The sequence below is a fragment of the Crocodylus siamensis genome, chromosome 4 (assembly GCF_052110815.1).
Source record: "Crocodylus siamensis isolate JL-2025a chromosome 4, ASM5211081v1, whole genome shotgun sequence".
Classification (NCBI taxonomy): domain Eukaryota; kingdom Metazoa; phylum Chordata; order Crocodylia; family Crocodylidae; genus Crocodylus; species Crocodylus siamensis.
Window position 1 is genome coordinate 141,827,292 of NC_143398.1, and position 22,542 is coordinate 141,849,833.

The following is a 22,542-nucleotide window of genomic DNA, read 5'->3' on the forward strand; positions in this document are numbered from 1 at the left end:
TCTTGGACATATATAAATAAACAAACAACAGTTTTATAATAAACCTTATTGGTCAATTTGGCTTTTATTCCTGGAACAACAGAAGACAACTCCCTTCCCAAATTTCAAGATGAGTGCAGCATATTTTTCCCTAACCTCCATTTGCAAACAAATGAACTATTTTTCCTGAACAATTAAAAAAAAAAAAAAAAAAAATCAGCCTGAGGCAAAAACAACTTAAACCTGTTTCACAAAATTTTAAGCAAATGAGCACAGGACCTTTAAGGTGCAAAGTGATGGGCTGTTTGAGCTTGTTATGCTACTAGCTCAGTCTTGAATATACAGATTAATCTACCATAGGCTGTCTAAAACTGAGCTACTCTAACACCGAGCTCTATTCAACTTAGAGGCTTTTCTACAAATACAGTTGGCACCAGTGTGGCTAAAATTGTTTTTAATCAATATAATTTATTGACAGTTTAATCAATACAGACTCACAAATCATACAAACCAATTGTAACTCCATTATCTTGACTTGAATTAAATGGTATAAAATGTATTTAATACAATAATTGGGCCTGGGCTATTATACCTACCTTGTATGCGGGTGTTGCAAAATATATTTGGTGCCTGTGAGATAAAGGCAGAAAAAACAAAACTATTGTTTGCTAAACATACTTATTTGCTTTCTAAGAAAAAGGAGGAGCTAGTTGTCCTTATCTTATTATTTTCACACATGGCTTTCATGGTAAATTGACTTCAGCTCCCTATTATTGTAGGTGGATCATGTGATTTAGGCAATCAGTTGTTATAGGATAAAGATTTTTAAAAAATCTAAGTAAACTCCTTTTGTGTTCTAGGGTACTCCTACCTTAGCTTGTCCAAGGTTCTTCCAGAATCTGAATTAAGCTACAAAGTGACTCTGAAATTCCTCAGGCCAGTACTCTGGGCCACCCAAAATTTTTAGACTGGAGATTGTTATATTCTGGGAAACCAGCTTCTCATTTGGACCTTTATCCTCAGCAGCCCTTCAAAACGCAGTTCTTGAAGAGAATTATTTGCTCAAAGTGTATTCAATAGCATCTCTTAGGCCAGTGGTTCTCCCAACGTTTTTTATACCAGGACCCATTTGTAAACATTGATGGCCAGTCCCAAACCAGTAAATGGTTTAAGTAGAAAACACACAAGTATTTTTCCCCCAAAATACTTATTACACGCTACATACACATTTAAAGCAGTTCAGCAGTCTTAATTTTAAAGACATAAATCAGCATCAATAGGAAACCATTAACAACAGCATCAACATGTAACCCAACATTACTTTCAAGTGACATTCATTGAGCCATCTGAAAAAATACAGTAAACTGACTTATCAGTGCCTCTCACACCTGACCCACAGCCCCCAGGTTCCAGCCTCCCACTGTGTGAAGCAGGGTGTGTGTGTAGGGAGCAGAGAGGGGAGCACATAAAATGTAAGTATGTGTAGTAGAAGCCATCTTAAAAAAAAGGAAAAAAGAAAAAAAAAGAAAATGATTGAATGTTCTTTATCATTGAATTGATTGCAGCATGCTGAAAAAGGGAACTTCCACAGTCCCGTTTTTTGTGTCATCTTCCTCTTTGAATCCTCTTAACTTGCTGTGGTATGTCATGGACTCCTCCAGGCATGTATGTATGATGCTGGACTTTTTTTTTTTTCTTTTTTAAGCAAGGCATTTTATCAGTTGGCCTTGGGCCAGGAATCCAGAGTGTTTGGCAGTACCAATCCTAGAAATCTATATTGAAGTCTTAACATTAAGAAAGAAACATATTTCTCCTTGATAAGGTTTTCCTTCCTCTTCTGTAAATGCACCTCATTTGCATATCTTCCTCTACTCCTAACATGTGACATTTTTAACAGTCATACTTTTTATATGTCATCTGTATAGCATAAGTTTACATTAGTTTAGAATTTACACATAGATGCATAGAATCATAGAAAATGAGAGTTGGAAGAAACCTCCTCAGCTGGTCATCTAGTCTAACCTCCTGCTCAAACCAGGACCATCCCCAGCTATTATCATTCCAACCAGGGCTTTGTCAAGCTGGGCCTTAAAAACCTCCAAGGATGGGGATTCCACCATCTCTTTAGGGAACCCATTCCAGTGTTTCACCCCCTTCCTAGTGAGAGAACTTTTCCTAATAGCCAACCTAAACTTCCCTTACTGTAACTTGACACCACTGCTCTTTGTTCTGTCATTTACCACCACTGAGAACAGTTCAGCTCTCATCCTCTTTTGAACTTTCCTTCAGGGAATTGAGGCTGCTATAAAATATCCTGCTCGGTCTTCTCTTCTGCAGATTAAATAAGCCCAATACCCTCAGCCTCTGCTCAGAAATCATGTGCCCCTTCCCCCTACCATTGTTTGTTGCCCTCCACTAGACTCTCTCCAGCTTGTTCACATCCTTTCTGTAGTGGACACAGTACTATAGATGTGGCCTCACCATTGCAGAATAGAGGTGTATAATTACTTCCCCGATCTGCTGTTCTACTAATGCAGCCCAGTGTGCTGTTAGCCTTCTTCACAACAAGGGCACACTGTTGGCTCATATTCAGCTTATTGTCCACTGTAACCCCCAGGTCCTTTTCTGCAGAGCTGCTGCTAATCCAGTTGGTTCTGAGCCTGTAGCGGTACATGGGATTTCTCTATCCTAAGTGCAGGACTTTGCATTTGTTCTTGTTGAACCTCACAAGATTTCCTTTGGCTCAATCCTCCTATTTGTCTAGGTCACTCTAAATGCTAACCCTTCCACTGTATCTTCTACTCCCATGGTTTGGTGTTATCTGTGAACTTGCTGAGGGTGTAATCCATCCCATCTTCCAAAACGATAGTGAAGATATTGAACAGAACCAGCCCCAGGACCAACTCCAAAATATACCGCCTGCCAGCTAGACATCAAGCCATTGAACACTTCCCGTTGAGCCCGACTATCCAGCCAGCTTTCTTTCCACCTTACAGTTCATTCATCCAATCCACACTTCCCTAACTTGCTTGTAAGAATTCCAGGGCTTAGGGCCATGCTGTCCTGCCTGCAGGGTTTCCCATGGGTGTGAAAATTTGGCAGCAAGAGAACAGTTCCACCACACCTCTACCACCAACTTTTCAAATGTTTGCAGAGCCTGGCAGGCCAAATGACCCCAGCACTAGGGACTGGATCTGACGAGCAGACTGGGCATTGATAACCCATGGTGTAGGTTATTCAATACTATATTTCATGCATTAAAATAGGGAATTCAGGGGTGTGGACCCTTACTGGCTCTAATATGTTTTTGGGTATCCCCTGTTGTATCTAGTCTTGGTACTACCCAAAGTATTTGCTTGTTTTCACTATGTTCATTTCCATTGGGCCATGGATCCCACCATATGTTTTTTGATTCTTAAGCATCCTCTGGCAGCACCCTTTTGGACCTATTAGGGGCTGTTTTGGTGAGGGTTCTGTTGTGAAGCTTCTGCCAGCATCTTGGTTGCTGTTGAGCAGGCCTCCCTAGCTCCTTTGTCAGGCCAGGGTTTTTGTCCTGTGAACACAAAGGGTTTCATATGATTATAGTGTACTACAGATGTGTGTCCACCAGGCATGCTTGCCAGCTCATATAACACCTCAGACAATTTCCTGATGACTGCATAAGGACCAGTGAACTTCTTGCTTTTGGTACTGATCCTACCTCCTGGTTTGGTTCTGTACCTATACCAACTCTTCAGTTCTTACACCTGCCTACTGCCCTTGAGGTACTCTTTTTGCCTTCGTGTAGCTGCAGCCTGATGTCTCTTAATAGCTTGGCTAGCTGAACTTAGGTATCCTTCCATCGATGTAACATATTCAGAGGGATTGTTAAATTCTTTTGATTTATTTACTCCAGTGACAACATCAACAAGTAGGCAAATTTCCCATGCAAACATGACTATATATGGTATATATCCCATAGATGACTGCACACTGCTTTGATAGGCCATCATGACATAAAAGGGTATCTCATCCTGCTCCATCTGATTGTCTTTGATCGGGGAGGACAGGACATCACCCAGAGTACAGGTGATTTGTTCCACTAATCCATCAGATTGGGAGTAATAGTGTGGTTTGGGTTTTGTTGGTTTCCAGGTCACATACACGATGAAATAGTTGAGATTCAAAATTTCTCCCCTGCTCAGTATGTAGGGATCAAGGTACACCATGGCAACACACATTTTTTCAACAACCACCTTTGCCACAGTCTGAGCCTCCTGATTAGGGAGAGGGTGTTTCTGCTCACTTAAAAAATAGTCAGCCACTACAAAAAATAGTGAGCCACTACTAAAAACATACTTATTTCCATGTGGTATAATGGGCAGGGGATCAGGGATATCCATTGCTATCCTTTCCAGGGGTTGTTCAGCCTGCTTGGAGACTATGGGGACTCTGGGATTACTTTTCAGTCCTTTCAGGGCAACACACATCTCATATTACCCGCACCAGTCTTTAACCAGAAATACCGAGACTGGACCTTATGAGAAATTTTCTCTGTCCTCAAATGTCCCTCCCCAGTATTGGAATTATGTAGAGCTGGGAAAATTGTTGGTATTTCCTTCTCTGGTACCATTACTTGAATAACTGTAGGTGTTTGGGCAGATTTTGGAAGTTTTTTTTTACCAGTATTCCTTGTGTAATGCTTAGCTCAGGCCATGCTGTCTCATACCTCTTTAGGTATGGATGATGTTGCCCTTCAGGGAACTTCTCACTATTGATTTTCTTTCACCTTATTAGTTTTTGAATGTCAGCATCTTCCCATTATCTTATACACCAGTCTGCCAACCTGCTGGCTTTTCTTTTATTTGAGGTTGGTTCACAGTTTTAGCTTTGTCCCCACAGCTTTAGTTTTATGTTCAACTTCTGCTATGTGAGGCCTACGGGACAAGGCATTAGCATTCTGGTGTTGTCTGCCAGGGTGATCCACTATATGATAGTGAAATTCAGCCAGCTGATCTAGCCAGTTGTTCTTTGGGTTGTTGGAAATTGTGTAGCCACTGGAGAGAACTGTGATCTTTTCTTAATGTGGAGCATCTCCACTGGAGGAAGTGTCGAAAATGTTTAGTGAAGATCACCATCACCACAGCAAATGACTCCTTTCTTGCAGAAGCTAGTATCTTTTCCTGGCCTCCTTCAACTTGTGACAAAACAGCTCTGATGCCAATGTCACTTGTAGCAGTTTCCCCACAAAAAGGGTAACTGAGGATAAGGATATGCTAAGATAGGAGATGACATCAACCGCCACTTTAGCTGTATTAAGGCATCTTGACATTTCCTGGTTCAGATGGGCTTCTCCTTATGGGAGAGCTTATGTAAGGTGCTTTCAATGGTAGAAAAATCTGCCACAAACCTTCTGTAATAGGAGGCAAAACCCAGAAAGCTGCTCAGTTCTGTTGCATGTTGAGGTACTTGCTAAGACTTAACAGCCCCCACCTTCTCTGGATCTGGGCCTGTTGTCTCAGTGGAGATCACGTCCGAAAAAGTTAACTTCCCTGCAGAAAAGCTGACATTTGTGAGGTTTAATTTTTAAGTTGGCTTCTTTAGCCTCTTAAATGCTGCTTTCAGTTTCTATAAGTGCTCTTGAAAGATTCAGCCTATCGTAGTGATATCTTCCAGGTACACCAGGCAAGATGTCCCTCATAAATCCACTAACATGATATCCATCAGTCTCTGAAATGTACTAGGAGCATTACATAAACCGAACGGCATAAAGTTAAACTCAAAAAATCTGTTCTTAGTGCAGAAAGGTATCTTAACTCTGTTTTCTGGGTGCACTTCCACCTGCCAGTATCCACTAGCCAGATTGAGGGTGGAGAACTGTCGAACTTTGGCCAGGAGGTCTAGCGTGTCATCAATTTGAGGTGAGGGGTAGATATCCTTAATAATAACATCATTCAGTCTACCATAATCCATACACCTCCCCCTTTCTTCTGCACCAACACCACAGGAACAGTCCCTGGGCTGACAGGGGGCTTGATGATGCCTCTCCTCTCCATCTCTTGCAGGTGCTGATCAAATGAAATGGATGGGTAGTCTTTGAGGCCCCTATGTGATGGGTTTGGCATTGCCAGTATTAATTTGGTGCTTTGTTAGACCTGTATGCCCTAGGTTGTGGTCTTCAAGGATGAGTACATTTGCATATTCCAATAAGACTTCTTGCACTGCCTTTGCTTACTTCATTTAAAATTCCTACATTGCATTGAAGGTTATTGCCTGGTTCCCAAACCCTGGGTCATGACCCAAATGAGCGTTGCAGGAGCAATGCCGGCAGCACCACACAGAAAAGAGGAGCCATGCTGCATGGCAGGAGCTCCCCCGTACCTGGGCTACCTCCACTGCACTCTACTCCTACCAGTGGGGGTGTGGGAAAAGAAAGGTTGGGAACCACCACTCTAAGGTTTTGGCTTTTGTCTGAGCTCATTACGCTTACAGCAACCAACCTTTCTGATCCAGGATCCTCCTACAGGACAGCCACATCTGTCTCCAAAGTCCCAATTGCCATGCCCTGTTATGTAGCCTGTAGTTCTGTTGATGTCTTGGCAGCATGCACTGGAATTTCACCTTTGTGGCTCTTACCCATTGCAGTCCCCACTAGGAATCCCAATTCATCAGTGAACTTAAGTTCAAATAAGCTCACCTCTTCTTCATGGAACCACCTCTTCAGTTTGCCAGTGATCATCATCTCACCTCTGGAGGTATTATTAGATTCTTCACCACCATCCCTTCACATGCCCCCACTTGGCTATCTGTGATATACAGGGGGGAAACACCTTCCCAGAAAGGAACATGAACAATCTCCAAAATGCATAGTGACCTAATGATTTTTTAGGAAGTTGGTACCTTACAAGGCATCTTGATTGGCATCTTTTGTTACAAGGATTTTAGATGGCAGCTGTAGGCCTTGGAAGTTGATGGTTTTACTCCACTCTTCCAGATTTGGAAGTGCTTTTCCATTGGATGCCTTGATCATAAGCCTACAGGGTTGAAAGCTTCTTTCAGTCTCTGGTGTAGCCCACACCTGACTATGTACAAGGGATACCTGGGCACCTGAAACTAGGAGGGACTGTCAAGGAACTTCTGATTCTCCAGGTAGTATCCCAACCCTGCGACATCAACAAGCACCACCTCATTTTGTGGGCCTTTGTATCTACTAGCAGTGAATAAGCCCCTTTCCACTGTCCACCTCAGTTTCCCTGCCCTGAACGCCACCTTCCTTGGACATTCCTCCCCAGAAGCAATCATGGCTGCCACAATGCCAACATCCATCAGCATTATCCTGACAGCACCCCACCCATAGGCAACATGTAGGAGGTGCATGGGGGGGCATCGCCAGTTCCTGGCTGGCTGCACCAGTCATGCCCCCCTGGTGCCCCCCCAGACTTGGGAGGAACCGATTGCCTATGACCCCAGCCACTATGGTCCAGGAGGATCTCCCCTTGCATGTCTGCTCTGGGACTGGGTTTCCATACTCTTCAGCTGGTCCAGTTCACTTTGGATCTCTGTTAATGTTTCCATTACTGTTGGCAAACCTGGTGACTAGGATTGGGATGTATGCTTCTAACTTTTCCTCCCTGGCGTATGCATTCACCTGTGCCTCAGCACCTTGGATATCTAGGACCTCCAGTTTTCTCATACTTCCATCTCAGTTGCTAGCCTAATGTCATCATCTAGTTTATGGGGTCCCTCAACCAAAGCAGGACCTGCTTCTCCACACTGAAGGCACTGCTAACAAATTGGTAATGGACCAGTAGGTCTTATAACTCAGGGCTGACTTGTGGGAAGGTCTTTACAACTAATTAACTCAGGGCAGTGTCAAACTCTGCTGAAGCTTTCTTATGATTAAAGAAAGTGGCACCTGGTTTCCCAAAGAATTCCTGAGGGCCCCTGGCAGGTGCTTGTAATCCTTTTTGACTTCACTACTGAGCCCATGGTAGACCTCCCTGGCCTTTCCTGTGAGCAACAGGCTCAGGAATTGTAGCTTAGTATCCTCATTCCACTCATTTAACTCACTTGCCATTTCAAATTATTTATGCTAGTTGCCCCAGTTTGTTGCTCTCCACCAGGGGGTGGTGGATTGAATATAGGCCTTGAGACACTAGATGGGTGTGTGTGTGTGTAACCCCTTTCCACTAGGGGTTACCCTGGGGGCAGGCAAAATATGGCCTGTGGGCTGGATCTGGCCCACCAGGCCATTCTATCTGTCCCACAGGGCCCCTACAAATTTAGTAAATTAATATTTATTTGCTCCTGGCTTCCTGTCAAAGATGACAGGAGCCAGGGGCAGTAGGACCCAAGGGGAGCCGACAGGACCAAGCAGCCCAGCCCTGTTCCACCCCCAGGCATTTCCCTACATTCCTGCCCCTGCACTGTTCTAGCACCACGTGGCTCCCAGCTGCAGTGTGGGACTAGGGAGCACAGGGCCGTGCCCCAGTATCCATTCGTGTGTGTGTGTGTGTGGTGAGTCCTACATGCACACCCCACCATACATATGCACCCACATCTCCCCTCACTGCTATACACACAGACTCCTCACCCACCCCAGCCACCCTCCCCCCACATACAGCTGCCACAGACCCCATACCACTCACACCCCATATATCCATACACACTCACATGCTCCCTCACCCCACCCCCACCCCGTGTACCTCCCCACACACCCTCAACCCCCGACAAACCTTTACCCCTCCCCTCCCAGTCTCGGGCTATGGGCTGAGGAGGGAGAGGAGGATCCACGCAGAGAATCAAAGACTGCGGAGCTGGTGTCATTGGGAAGGCTTTGGCTTCCATGACCACAGCCCGCTCTTTGGAGAGAGAGGCAGCGAGCTGCTGGGAAGGGATGGCCTCTACCTCTCTCCCCTGGGGAGGAGGCTCTTCTCAACCAGGCTGGCTGACCTGCTCCACCGGGCTTTAAACTAAGCCCGCTGGGGGATGGGGGGACTACTGCCACTGCTGGCCTGCTGAGCGACCCTTGCAAAGCCAGCAGACCAAGGCACTTAAGGGAGCCCACCCCTGCCCCAGCCCTGGCACAATCTGTGGGCAAGGCAAGAGCCCCCAAGGGGACACTTGCCTGCCTGTACACTAATGCCAGGAGCCTGGGCAACAAGCAGGAGGAGCTTGTCCTCCTGCTCAGTGCAAAGAATTATGACGTCATTGGGATAACGGAGACCTGGTGGGACTCCACCCATGACTGGACCACGGGGGTAGAGGGCTATACCCTGTACAGGAGGGATCGTGTTGACAAAAGGGGCGGGGGTGTAGCTCTCTATGTGAAGGAAAGCTACATGTCCCTGCAAGCTGATGTTGGCGACCAGCATGGACAGCTAGAGACCCTCTGGGTAAAAATTCGTGGGGAATACGGCACAGGGGACACAACGGTGGGAGTCTACTACAGACCTCCCACTCAAAGTCCCGAGCTTGACCAGGAGTTTGCCCGGGAACTGACTGAGGCCGCTTGCTCCAGGACCTTGGTTGTCATGGGTGACTTCAATTACCCGGACATCTCGTGGGAAGATCACTCAGCAAAATCCGAGCGTTCGCAAAGGTTTCTCTCGTCCGTGGATGACCTCTACCTGACTCAAGAAGTCTATGGGCCAATGAGAGGCAAAGCGCTGCTCGACCTGGTACTGGCTGCGGGGGACGACCTAATCGGCGACCTAGTGATCGATGGGAAGCTGGGTGACAGCGACCATGAGCTGATCACCTTCACCATCCGCCGTAAAGCTGGCAAGTCAGTCAGCAACATAGAAGTCCTTGACTTCAGAAAACCGACTTTGACAAGCTCAAGAGGCTTGTCAGTCAGGCCCTCAGGGACCATGACCCCAGGGAGATGGGAGTTCAAGAAGAGTGGTTGCTTCTCAAGGAAGCGATCCTCAATGCACAAGCTAAATCTATTCCAACACGGAGAAAAGGCAGCAAGAAGGCACAGCAGCCCTCCTGGCTCTCCAGGGACCTAGCGGACCTCCTGCGGCTAAAAAGGAAAGCCTACAAAGGATGAAGGACAGGATTCACCTCCAAGGAGGATTATTCTGCACTGGTCCGGTCCTGCAGGGAGCAAACCAGGAAAGCCAAGGCTGCAACTGAACTCCAACTAGCTTCAGGCATCAAGGACAACAAAAAGTCCTTTTTCAGGTATGTGGGGAGCCGGAGGAAAAGCAAGGGCAATGTTGGACCCCTGCTAAACCAGATGGGGCAGCTGACAACTGACCCCCAGGAAAAAGCCAACCTATTAAATAGGTACTTTGCGTCAGTCTTTCATCAGTCCCATGGGATGCCCATGCCTGCTATGGGACAGGGAGATCCAGGTGATGGGGATCCCCTACCCTCCATAAATGCTGACCTCGTGAAGGAACACCTTGAGAAGCTGGATACTTTCAAATCAGCCGGCCCTGACAATCTGCACCCCAGGGTACTCAAGGAGCTGGCGAGCATCATAGCCCAGCCCCTGGCACGGATCTTTGAAAACTCCTGGCGCTCTGGTGTAGTGCCCGAAGACTGGAAGAACGCCAATGTGGTGCCAGTCTTCAAAAAAGGGAGGAGAGTGGATCCGGCTACCTACCGGCCCATAAGCCTGACTTCTATCCTGGGGAAAATCCTAGAAAAGTTTATTAAGGAGGCCATCCTTGATGGACTGGCCCAGGCTAACATTCTAAGGGATAGCCAGCACGGGTTTGTTGTGGGTAGGTCTTGTTTGACCAATCTCATTTCCTTCTATGACCAGGTGACCTATCACCTGGACAAGAGAGAAGAGATTGATGTCATATATCTTGACTTCAAAAAAGCCTTTGATCTGGTATCCCATGATCACCTCTTGGCCAAACTGGCCAGTTGTGGCCTTAGGTCCACCACGATCCGCTGGCTGGGAAACTGGCTCCGTGGTTGGACCCAGAGGGTTGTAATTGATGGCAGTCACTCATCGTGGTGCCCTGTGACCAGTGGGGTCCCTCAAGGCTCTGTCCTTGGACCCATACTGTTCAACATCTTCATTAATGATGTGGACATTGGAGTCAGGGGTGGACTGGCCAAGTTCGCCGATGACACCAAACTTTGGGGCAAAGCATCCACGCCAGAAGAGAGGCGGGTGATCCAGGCTGACCTGGACAAGCTCAGCAAATGGGCAGACGAGAACCTGATGGTGTTTAACACCGAAAAATGCAGGGTTCTCCACCTGGGGAGGAAAAACCTGCAGCTTCCTTATAGGCTCGGCAGTGCTACGTTGGATAGCACTAGCATTACAGAAGAAAGAGATTTGGGGGTCATCATTGACCACAAGATGAACATGAGCCTGCAATGCGATGCTGCAGCTAGTAAAGCAACCAAAACGCTGGCTTGCATCCGTAGATGCTTCTCGAGCAAATCCCGGGACATCATTCTTCCCTTGTACTTGGCCTTGGTGAGGCCGCAGCTGGAGTACTGCGTCCAGTTTTGGGCTCCACAATTCAAAAAGGATGTGGAGAAGCTTGAGAGAGTCCAGAGGAGAGCCACGCGCATGATCAGAGGTCAGGAAAACAGATCTTACGATGATAGGCTGAGAGACATGGGACTCTTTAGCCTGGAAAAGCGCAGGCTCAGGGGTGATCTGATGGCCACCTATAAGTTTATCAGGGGTGACCACCAGGATCTGGGGGAACGTTTGTTCACCAGAGCGCCCCAAGGGATGACGAGGTCGAATGGTCACAAACTCCTGCAACACTGTTTCAGGCTGGACATAAGGAAGAATTTCTTTACTGTCCGAGCCCCCAAGGTCTGGAACAGTCTGCCAGCGGAGGTGGTTCAAGCACCTACATTGAACACCTTCAAGAGTAAATTGGATGCTTATCTTGCTGGGATCCTATGACCCCAGCTGACTTCCTGCCCTTTGGGCAGGGGACTGGACTCGATGATCTCCCGAGGTCCCTTCCAGCCCTGATGTCTATGAAAGCTATGAAATTTTAAGTGATTATATACAATCACCTCTGTGTACACTACACAAATGTATGTTGTAGATGTTCGCTTTTTAGAACAGAATTTGATAATTTTCTGGTTCTGAGATGGCCAAACCCCTTGCTGAAAGGAGTACTTTGACAGCTTGCCAAAACTCAGTTAGTGGCCCTCTGCCCAAAATAATTGTTCGCCCCTGGGTTACCCGCTTTGTACTAGGGGTTACTCCCTCCTTCGTGGTACTCATCTTTCCTGATCAAATACCCATACAAGAAACAAAATCTATACGCTCACTGCAGCAGTTTGCCATGTGCCTTATTGTCTGTGACCACCAATCCCCATTTGCTTCACTTGTGGGATATCGCCCTTCAGAATCCACTGCTCTCACCAATTTGTGCCCACCCTGCAGCCCAGCAACTGGCATATGAAGCAAGGGTGAGCTCTCTCTTTTGTACATACAATCATAGGGTTTGGGGTCACAAGCCAAAGAGATGGACCAGGTAGAAGGTAAAGAAATATTAACACTGGTAAGGGACACTTGGCATCTTAATTTCTCCCCCACTCCTTCGGAGGTGCTCCCAAATGAGCCTTTAGTCCTTAGAGTGCTGAAACAGCAGCCTGCAGCTGCCTTCTGTGCAAGTCCAGCTCCTTCAGTCCACAGTCCTGTCTGAAAGAGCCAGTGAGATCTCCAGCTGCACTGTGCACCCTTCTGTGTCAGGATGGCCAGTTTCCACGTACGCTGTCCCCCTTACTCCATCCTCCAGCTTCCTCTGCCTTTTTGCCTTGCCCCCCAGCACCTGGGGGTTTCTAGGAGTTGTAGTCCCTATTAACAGTCAGTGCAGCTCTGCAGATGGCCCCCTGGTTCCTCCTGCTGTTCCACATGTTACATTCATATTACAAATGTTTAATTTTATATCATACCATTATGTAAGGGAGCGGGTTGGCAACTTCTAGCACACGTGCCGGAAGTGGCATGAGCAGCTTCTGTTTGTAGCATGAGGCAGATCTGGGAGGGGTTCAGTACCACAACAGCATATGGGGCAGGAAGTAGAAAATACAGCAGCATACTGGGGAGGGGGAAGGGAATGGCAGTGCCACTCAGGGAGGGTATGGGGTTAATATGTGCCATGACTGCTGGAAAGGTTGGTCTTCACCATTAGAACCACAGCTGTCTCCTTATATCAGTGAAGTACTGCATTTGGAATCTGTTTGATTCCTGAGTCTCAGACTGTGAGATCCTGGCAGGCCTTATTTTCCCAATTATGATTTGAGGGAGGTAATATTTAACCTGATTTTATAAAATTATTTGATACAAATGAAAAGTTTTTGTTATAAATGGTATTTATTATGATGGGATGAAAAACTTGTAGACATAAAATCTTTTGATGTTATTTGCAAGTCACGGAGGTATTGCAACTACTTCCTGAATAGTTTTTTTTGTTTCTGTTAAATTTTTCCTCTGGGTGTCATTTTCAGTTGAACATTTCACAGTAGTTTAAGACAGGAAGAGGGCTGTGTTGCTGTGTAGCAGCTGTTCTGTTGGTTAAGCGATTCATGCACAGTTTCTAAAGGATTTGGAGGAAGAAGAGTTGAATATTAGGAGCTGTCAAAATGTCTTTGCATAAATTAAGATCAGACCTGGACACAGTTTGAAATACCTTAATCCATTTTAGCCAGCCTTATTGCCCTCATTGCCCAAATCCATCTGCATTCATGGCCTTGCAACTTCACAAGCAAGAGAGAATTCAAACTGTGCAGCTGAAACTCTTAAGATTAATTGTTAGGTTAAGTAGGAAGGGAGGGGAGCCTGAAGTTTAAATATTTAAACACTGAAGCATCTTGCCTAGAAGGGATCCTCCTTCTTTCAACATGTCATGTCTTAAAAGTAGAAAAGGTGATTATAGGATGAATTTTTGTCATGAAGCGGGGAAAGATATTTTCTTTTCTAGGAGGAGTTTGCATCTTCCTAAAATTGCTGTGAATTTATCTGAATCTGAATTAGGTTCTGCCCTGTTGGCTATTTAATAGCATGGTGCTGGTGTTGGTCTTAATTGGTTTTATGGTGCTGTTTGATGGACTAACTTTTGTATGAGAGTGAAAGCCGAGGTTGGGTTGCTTCCCCACTCCCCCTGCCAAAGTACAGTGTGTCCTAATCAAATTCCATCTCAAGTAATTACAGCTTGTATTTCTAAAATTCCCCCCAGTTTTTAGTCTAGATTAAGTGCTAGCCATTTCTTGTCCTAAATTATTGCACGGAGTTAAAGACTTACCATCTTCTGTTCTGGAGAGTTCTGTCTTGCCAAGGAGAGCAAAAGTTAGCTGGTATTTTTGGGTGGAAAGGTCCATCTAAATGAAAGCATTTTGTTGTTTCTGTTGTTATTCGAGCCTTTAGTTTTACGCTGCCTCATGTCCAAAAATCCGAAAGTGTTTTATAATTACATATGCAGGAAGCTTTTTGTCCACTATTTAATGTGAATGTTATTGGTAAAAGGCTGCAAATGGGTATCAGTCATATACAGAAACTATCCAAGAGCTTCCTTCTTCCCCTAACTTAACCAATTAGGCACTTTTGTTTACCTGTTCTGTTCTGGGTCTCCTTTGAGGCTGCCAACAAGGTGGCCCAATGTTATATAGGTGTTTTTGTCTGATGTTGGACATCTGCCTGCTAAGAGCTCAACTGCCAGGCCACTGAACAGCCTTGCAAGAGACCTACTTCAGTGTTACTGTCCTGGGATGATACTAATACCCCGGGGATGTTTAGGGGTTCATGAAAGATGCTTTTGATTTGATCATAGTCATGTGAATTTATACTTACAATTCAAAGGAGTCTGCACCTCCATTCAGAATTTCCAAAGGGGGCTACATTTCCATTCAGAATTTTTGTAGGGTCCACAGAAGAAAAAAAGTTTGCAAACCACTGCACTAAAGAAAAGATGCTGGGTATGCATTCCCTTAAACTCTTGAGCAATTCTTACCTATTACAGCTCTGATGTACATATCAATTTATTTTTTTTGTATACACATCATTTGTTTGGAAAGATAATTTGCTATATAGGTTAACAAGTTGAATATTAGTGCATGATTGGATATATAACTATCACTTTACCAGGGTACTTGGCAATGCTGGACACTAACTTGACTACTAATGGCTGGATCTTGGGACCAGTGCTAAATCTTATTTTTCAAAATGGCAGAATCTGACTCTCCTGTTTACCTTAATGGAGCTGCCTCTCTGTGCAGCACTCTGTTGCTGGGAGACTGCAGCTAATTTTTATGGCGCACGTCAGTAGCAGTGACTCAAATTATACATTTCATCGAGTGCCTCTCTCCTCTTTGTTTTTAAACTGTCTCCTCTGAGGGAAGAGAAAATGTTCTTTGTTCTGGGGAGGAGAGTGTCCAGACCGGAGAAGATGCTTGAATCAAAAACAAAAGCCAGATTATCCTTGTGGTTGAATCACTGTCATTCCAGTGTCACCTGATGGGAGCCAGTGGCCTGGCTTGAATTTACAACAGTGTAATAAAATCTGGTCCAGATATTTAGGGGAATGCTGGAGGTGGTCTACAGTCTCCTTCAAACTGCTGTTTCCTTTTTTGTAAACTCTCACAGCCAAAAACTGCTGAAAACAGTATGATTTCATTTTAAAGAGAAGTGACTAAATGGATTCAGAGGGTTCTTTAATTGGAAACATGCAATATTTTAGTGCCCAGTGTAAACATGTAATGGCTATTGTGAGGCTGTGGTTAACAGACTTGCACAACTTCTGTGTGTCTCTATACAATGTAAGTGTCCTTTCCTTTCTTTTTCCATGTCTTTGTGACAAGGAATTTGCAGATTTGAATCTGACAGGCTGCATCATGAGCACTGGTGCTTCAGCTTCAAACTTGCAACCTCTGGGCTGTCAACCATGCACCATGAAGGGTGAAAAGTGGGTGGAGGTTAGGTGTGGAAACGTGTGACCAACCAGGAATCTGAATGTGGAATAACTCTGACAAAATGAGTGCTTCTTATTTGCCAAATTGAGGTTCTTCTTCAGGTTGAAGGGGCTGTTTGCCTTCTCCCAGGTATTCACATCCTGCTTGGTTATTTTGGCAGTCACTGTTTTTTAATCTTGCTTGAGAAAATGCTGTAAAATAATTTGCGTGCATGTCTGAAGCCTGCTTGCTTAAACACGCCAGTCATGTCAGCTGCAATGCGGCAGTGCTTGGTGCTAATGAGGTGAGCTGCCAGAACAGCCTTCCCCTTGTGTTCATTTTCTCTCCAGTTGTGGGAGAGTGGATTGGGAAAAAGGATGTGTGTTGGAAATAGCTCTTTCTGCCCTTTCCATAATGGAGATCTATGGAGGTAGAGAGGGCAGATTTCTCTGTGTTGTAGGGTACATGTGACTTTCTATAAAAGGCAAGCTCTGAAATGTATCTTGGGTGGGAGGAAACAGGAAGGGCAGCAGAGAGAACCTGTCTCCAGCTAAAAGCATTAATTGTAGTGCTCATTGAATGCAAAATTAAAACGCATACAGCTGCTGACTCTACCTATTGCACACCAGAGAATTGAGTAGATCAAAACTTTTATTCAGAAAGCAAATAAGCTTATTGATATGGAAAATGTTCGTTAATACACCTTGGCAAGACCCAAATTGTTCCAGCTGGCTTCCACCAGGCACAGAAATTTAAATTTGCTGTCACTGTTTTGCCCTTCTTCCTTTCCTTCCTTTTACTCCTAGTCTGCTGATGGCAACTGAGATTCCTCTAAATTGTACCATGGTGTGATGTTTATGCTTCTACAAGTTTTTGCTGCAGTTTGGCAAAGTGGATAAAGTAAACACCAAAAATATCTCCTAGCTCCCCCCTGGCCCTCCTCTGCCCAGCCTTCCTTATGAGATTTGACACTTTCCAAAAGCAGCCATATCACTCTTTCTTTCCTGCAACTTGTTTGTACTCCTGAATTTCCACCCATCCCTTCAGATATGCATGCTATTCAGTTATTAGAGATTGTGAAGTACCAATTTATATTTATCTATTATCCTGGGAACTAGTTTAGGATTGTTTACTACAAATTATATTCTATCTAATTCCAGCTTTAAATATATTAAGAGGCAAGAGCAGGATTTTTTTTCTACCTTACATCCAAAATGGTGCAATTTACTAGGTGCATTTTTGGGGGTAGAGTTCTATTTAAACAAAGTATTGTTCTTTATCATAGTAGACAAGATGGATGAGCAGTATCATCTCATTTGGCAATGATTGTTGGGCTTCTCTCCCTCTTTGTTTTGAGTCCTTGGAGTTCATAAGAATGGCTTTTCTCTCCTTCTGTTTTGCAGGTCTCCGGGTAAATGGGGAGCTTGTTACTGCTTACCCACAGGTAGTGGTGGTGCGTGTGCCAACACCCTGGGTCCAGAGCGACAGTGACATCACAGTTCTCCGTCACCTGGAGAAGATGGGTTGTCGGTTGATGAATCGGCCCCAAGCCATCCTCAACTGTGTCAACAAATTCTGGACCTTCCAGGAGCTGGCTGGTCATGGTGTGCCTCTCCCAGACACTTTCTCTTATGGTAAGCCCACAAAGTCAAATAGACAACATGGTATCCAGAAACAGTAGTTAGACTAAGTAGGAAGTCAGGTAAATTTTGGAAGTCTTTAGGACTGGATTGCATGGCACAGCTGCCTGAGAGAAATGTGTAGTGACTGGAGCAGGAGATTGGGAATGAGGCCTCCTGGGCCACATCCAGACAAGTATGGCCATGTGGTATGTGGCACCACAAACACATCTGCAGCGCCATGCACCACACGTTCAGGCATTCCCCACGCTGCTACCTTGCAATGCAGGGGTTGTTTTCGACTCCCAGGATCAATAAAAACCACACAGAAAAAAAGCAGGGCAATGCGCACCATGCAAAAGCAGAGCCTGACCTGCCAGAGCTATGCTTCCAGCTGCAGAAGCAATGCAGCCACTGCTCCTCAAGACCCCCAGGACTCCAGGTGAGGCTGCTGGAGCAATCACAGTTGCTGGGCCCAGCCTCTCTTACCTCACTTGGGGTAACCTGTCATGCACCAGAGGGTGCATGGTATGCACATTCCCTGGGGACAAGTAGCAGCAGTACAAGGTGTGCTGCTGCTGCTGCTTCTTGTCCCTGGGGAAACAAACATCTGCGCTTGTGCAGACGCAGCCCTGGAGTCTGTTTCTAGCTTTGCCACTGATTTGCTGTAACACAATGGACAAGTCCCTTAAATCAGCGGTTGGTGATCTAAGGCCCACTGGTCAGATCAAGCCCAAGTGCTGTCACCTGGCCTGCAAAACTAAGGAAGTTGATCATAATTCTGCAGCAGAAGATGTCTGCAGATGTTTTGGGAAAGTGGTGTCAGCTAGAGGAGCAGCAGCTCCTAAATGGTTGCTGACCCTTGACTTAAACTGTGAATTAATACACCCCCAGACACACACCTCTTGTCTGAGTTGGGGGTTCTAATAAAGTGAGATAAGTAAAGGTCTTGGAGCTCCTTGGATTAAAAGAGAATTGTGCCTTGCTTTTGCATGGTACATAGATTGTTTGGGACTCAGTGTGGTTTATACCAATTTATAAAAGCAGAGTGAAATATTTAAATACAATAGTATAACAACCCCCCTCCCCACAAATACCCCCAAATGCAAAATAATTCACTGACTCCACCCCACCTGCCAGCTCACCTGTTTCTCCCCAGTGGAGCGTTTTTTCTCTCCCTGCCTTCTTCCTCCAACCCAGACTTGCTTTTTATTCCCCATTCATTACACCCATAAATGATAAAATTTCTCTTCCCTAATTCCCTCCCATCCCTGTCCACTCCCTTACCTCTTGCTAAGGGGTGTTGTCTACAGCCCTCTTTTAACATCCCTCAGTAGCCCATGCTTTCCTCCCACAGGGAGGCTGCAGTTTCCCTATCACACCCATGTTTCATTTGTAGAATTAGACACCATGACATATTGCTGAAGTCAAGAATCTTAATAGTATTTTGAAAAAAAACCCAGACATTGATATGAATGAGAGCACTTACAGCTATGTTCCGTAGACTAAAAATGTTTAAAACTCTTGTGCTTAATCACCATCAGTTGCCTGGGGATAGGAAAGGAACTTTTTCTTTCTGGGAGAATTATTCAGTAACTGAATTTCTTGCACTTCCCTGTGAAGTATCTGGGACTGGTTGTTGTGAAAATCAAGTTACTGTATCAGATGGACCACTAATCTGATCTGGTATGGCAGTTCCTGTGTCCTTAACTATAGTGTGTTCAAGAATGGAAGATATCTCTCCAGACTTCCTTTTCTGCCACAGAAATGGCAGAATTTTTGCTTCTGTGTGCAGGTGGCTTTGTTAAGGGATCGGGTATACCAAGCCTGCACGGCTGGAAAAACATCCCATGAGTCGAGACTTACCCATGTTTTGTCACCTAATATGGAAACAAAACCCATTCACTTGAAAAATGACTTCTTCACATTAGAGAACCAGCTGCTTCAGCCTTTGGAGAAGTGAAGGGGTTTGTTTCTTTGCTAAAGAGAGATCCAAAGAATGATGGGATAACCAACAACTATCTCCCACCCTACACAGCTCTCCCTACACTTTCTATTAGTGTCCATCTCGGGTATTGGACTCTAGGCCCTCTCTTGTTAGGTGACTGGTAGCTGGTGGCTTTGCCAAGAAAAGCAGGATATGGAAAGCTTTCTGTATTCTGTTGCAAGCAGTGAAATCCCAGGCAGGGTAGTGTGCTGCTTACTTTCTGGCTCTCATTCTCTGTTGTACTGTATGCGCCCTCAGGGCCAGATGAGGAGACAGGAGAGCCCCGCTATTATTTTTGTTCCTCATGTTGTGGTCAGCCTTCTGAATAATGGATGAGCTGGGCTGAGGAAACCTTTATAATGCCAGGCAGAATCCAGGTCCGTGTTGCTGCTTTCAACCTGGAAGGGCAGGTGGAGTGTGCATTCTGCTGACTCCAGAATCTTGTCTTGCCTTCCTGCTAGTAGTTTGGATGGAACTGTGACTAGTGCAACTCCCTATTGCTTTACTTCCAAGCAGATGGGATGGGAGGAGTTAGGGGCAGGTAGAAACTGGTCAACAGGAGAGAATAGAGATTATGAAAGCGTTTATAAAGTTGGAGTGTTCCAATTTTGGGAGTGGGATTGAGTCTCGTCAGTAGCAATTGAGAGTTCCAAGGCAGACTGTGGCATATTAGGAAGGGAAAGTGAGAGAGAATAATAATACTAGGGGTGCACTGATAAAGATTTTTTGGGCCGATACCAATGGCCGGTTGTTAACAAGCCATATCGGCTGATACTGATCCAATTGCTGATGTGTGGCCTGGCAGCTTCGAGAGCAGCATCTGGCTGGTAAGTCTGTTGTGGGGGGGAGAAGAGGCAGGGGGAGGGAAGGGGTATGTGGGGGGAGAAGATCAAGGCCCCTGCAGTGAGGGAGGCAGTGGGGCAGAGGTAGGTGCTGTGCCAGTGGGGTGAGGTGCCGGACAGAGCCATGAGCAGCTTGTCCTAGGGGGAGGTGGGAGGTGTTCCCCCAATGTGTAGGAGCATAGGGGGTGTGTGCTCCTGGGATTTATGCATGGGGCAAGGGTGGGCTGCCACTGCTGGCTGGGGCCAGGGGCGGTGCTGGGCTTTTGGGAGCTGGGCTGGGGCTGTGCTTGGGTGGCAGCAGCGCTAGGAAGGGGGCTATGAGGTGGGCTACAGCCACCCCAAAATTTGCCATAGCCCCCCTGTAGTCCCCTCTGCCAGCGCCACTGTAGTCTGCTCTGAGCGCAGCCTCAACCCAGCTGCCCGTCTGGGAAAAGCCCAACTCGAACCCCAGCCCCAACCTGCAGCAGCAGCCTGCCCTTGCCCTGCACACAGATCCCAGAAGCACATGTCCCACATGCCTCCCACGGGTTGCACACAGTGGTGAAAACGCTGCTTGGGGCTTCATCCTGTGCCTCACCCTGCCTGGCTGGGCAGTGCCTGCCCCAGCTCCACTCCCTTCCTCACCACGGGGGCTTGATCTTCTCCCACCCCTTCCTCCCCAGCAGGCTTACCAGCTGAACGCTGGTCTTCAAGCTGCTGGGCTGGCCATATGCATGCTGAGGATGTGCACATGCATACAGCATTTATCGGTGACGCTATTGGCTACGTCAGCCAAAAAAGGCTGATTGCTGATAATGTAAATTTTCCTTTTACTGGTGTCGATATGATATGGACCGATGTATCGGTGCACCTCAAAATGATGCATTTTCCTTGTGAACGAAGAATTAAAGTCTTGTCATGGATAAGGGCCTGGGACACACTAATCCTTATACCTTGGTTTCTTTTACCATTGGTGTGTATTGCTGCTTCTAACTGTAAGTGTGGCTGTGGAGTGTGGATGAAGCAGATGTATCCACAAATTGGCAGCAGCAGTTTGACTGCATGTAACTTTTTTTTGGCTCTTTTCTTGTCAGGTGGTCATGAGAATTTTGCCAAAATGATTGATGAGGCAGAGGTACTGGAGTTCCCCATGGTGGTGAAAAACACGCGGGGTCACCGAGGTGGGTATGGGGACGTGGGTGAGGGGAAAAGGTGCATAGTGGTCTTCCATGTATACAACTGGGGAGGTTTTGGGGGGCCCTAGAACTTGCTTTCAGTTTGTGCCTAAATAATTCCAGCCTTTTGCTCCTGAGTGTTTAATAGACTTCAACACTGGAAAACAATTTTTAAGAGAAATAGCGGTTGCCACAAGGACCCTAGGACTAGAATTAGTAGAGATGCTGCATGTTAGTACTAGGGTGCATTGGTGGAGTTGTGTTTGGGATTGGAATAAAAAGATTTGGCTGGAGATGCATTACCATAGCTATGGAAACTCCCCAGGGCCTGGAACAGTAGAATTTCTGGATGACATCAAGCTGGGTGGAGTAGTAGATATGCTGGAGGGTAAGGCTAGGCATCAGAGAGACCATGACAAATTGGAGGATTGGGCCAAAAGATCTTATGAGGTTCAATAAGGACAAATGCAAAGTCCTGCACTTATGACGGAACAAACCCAGGCACTAGTACAGGCTGGGGACCAAGTGGCTAAGAAACAGCTGTGCAGAAAAGGGCTGGGGGACTACTGTGAACAATAAACTGAATAGGAACCAACAGTGTGCCCCAAGAAGGCTAACAGCAGACTGGACTGCATTAGTAGGAATAGTGCCAGATTTCAGGAAGTGATTCTTTTCCTCTATCCAGCACTGATGAGGCCACACCTGAAGTACTGTGTCCAGTTTTGGAATTTTGGGCCCCCCCACTACAGAAAGGATGTAGACAAATTGGAGAGAATCCAGTGGAGGGCAATGAAAATGGTCCAGGAACTAGGGCACATGACTTCTGAGGAGAGGCTGAGGGAAAATAGTCTTACTTAGGACCTTGTTACAGGGAAATTTTGGGAAGCTCCTAGAGCTCTTTAACCCCTGGATTGTCTGCACATTAATGTCTTCAACAGTTGTAAGTTATGTGGTTCAGTGACACCACTCCAAGGGAAGATTATCTCTGATCTGTGCTACACAGCCTGTGTTATACTAAGTTGTAGCCTCCTATAGGCCACACTTCAGTGTATAGTGAGGTGCCCCCACCTGCTGCCCGCCATACTGGCCTGAAT

The 22,542-nt window shown here is 46.0% G+C and overlaps 1 protein-coding gene across 1 annotated transcript in view; it reads left to right on the forward strand.

Moving 5' to 3' along the window:
* Positions 1–22,542, forward strand: part of RIMKLB (ribosomal modification protein rimK like family member B) — a 74,289-nt gene that overhangs the window by 43,656 nt on the left and 8,091 nt on the right. Inside the window, 2 exon segments of the mRNA XM_090043972.1 lie at positions 17,250–17,480; positions 21,368–21,454. Of these exon segments, the coding sequence (XP_089900098.1) occupies positions 17,250–17,480; positions 21,368–21,454 (318 nt within the window).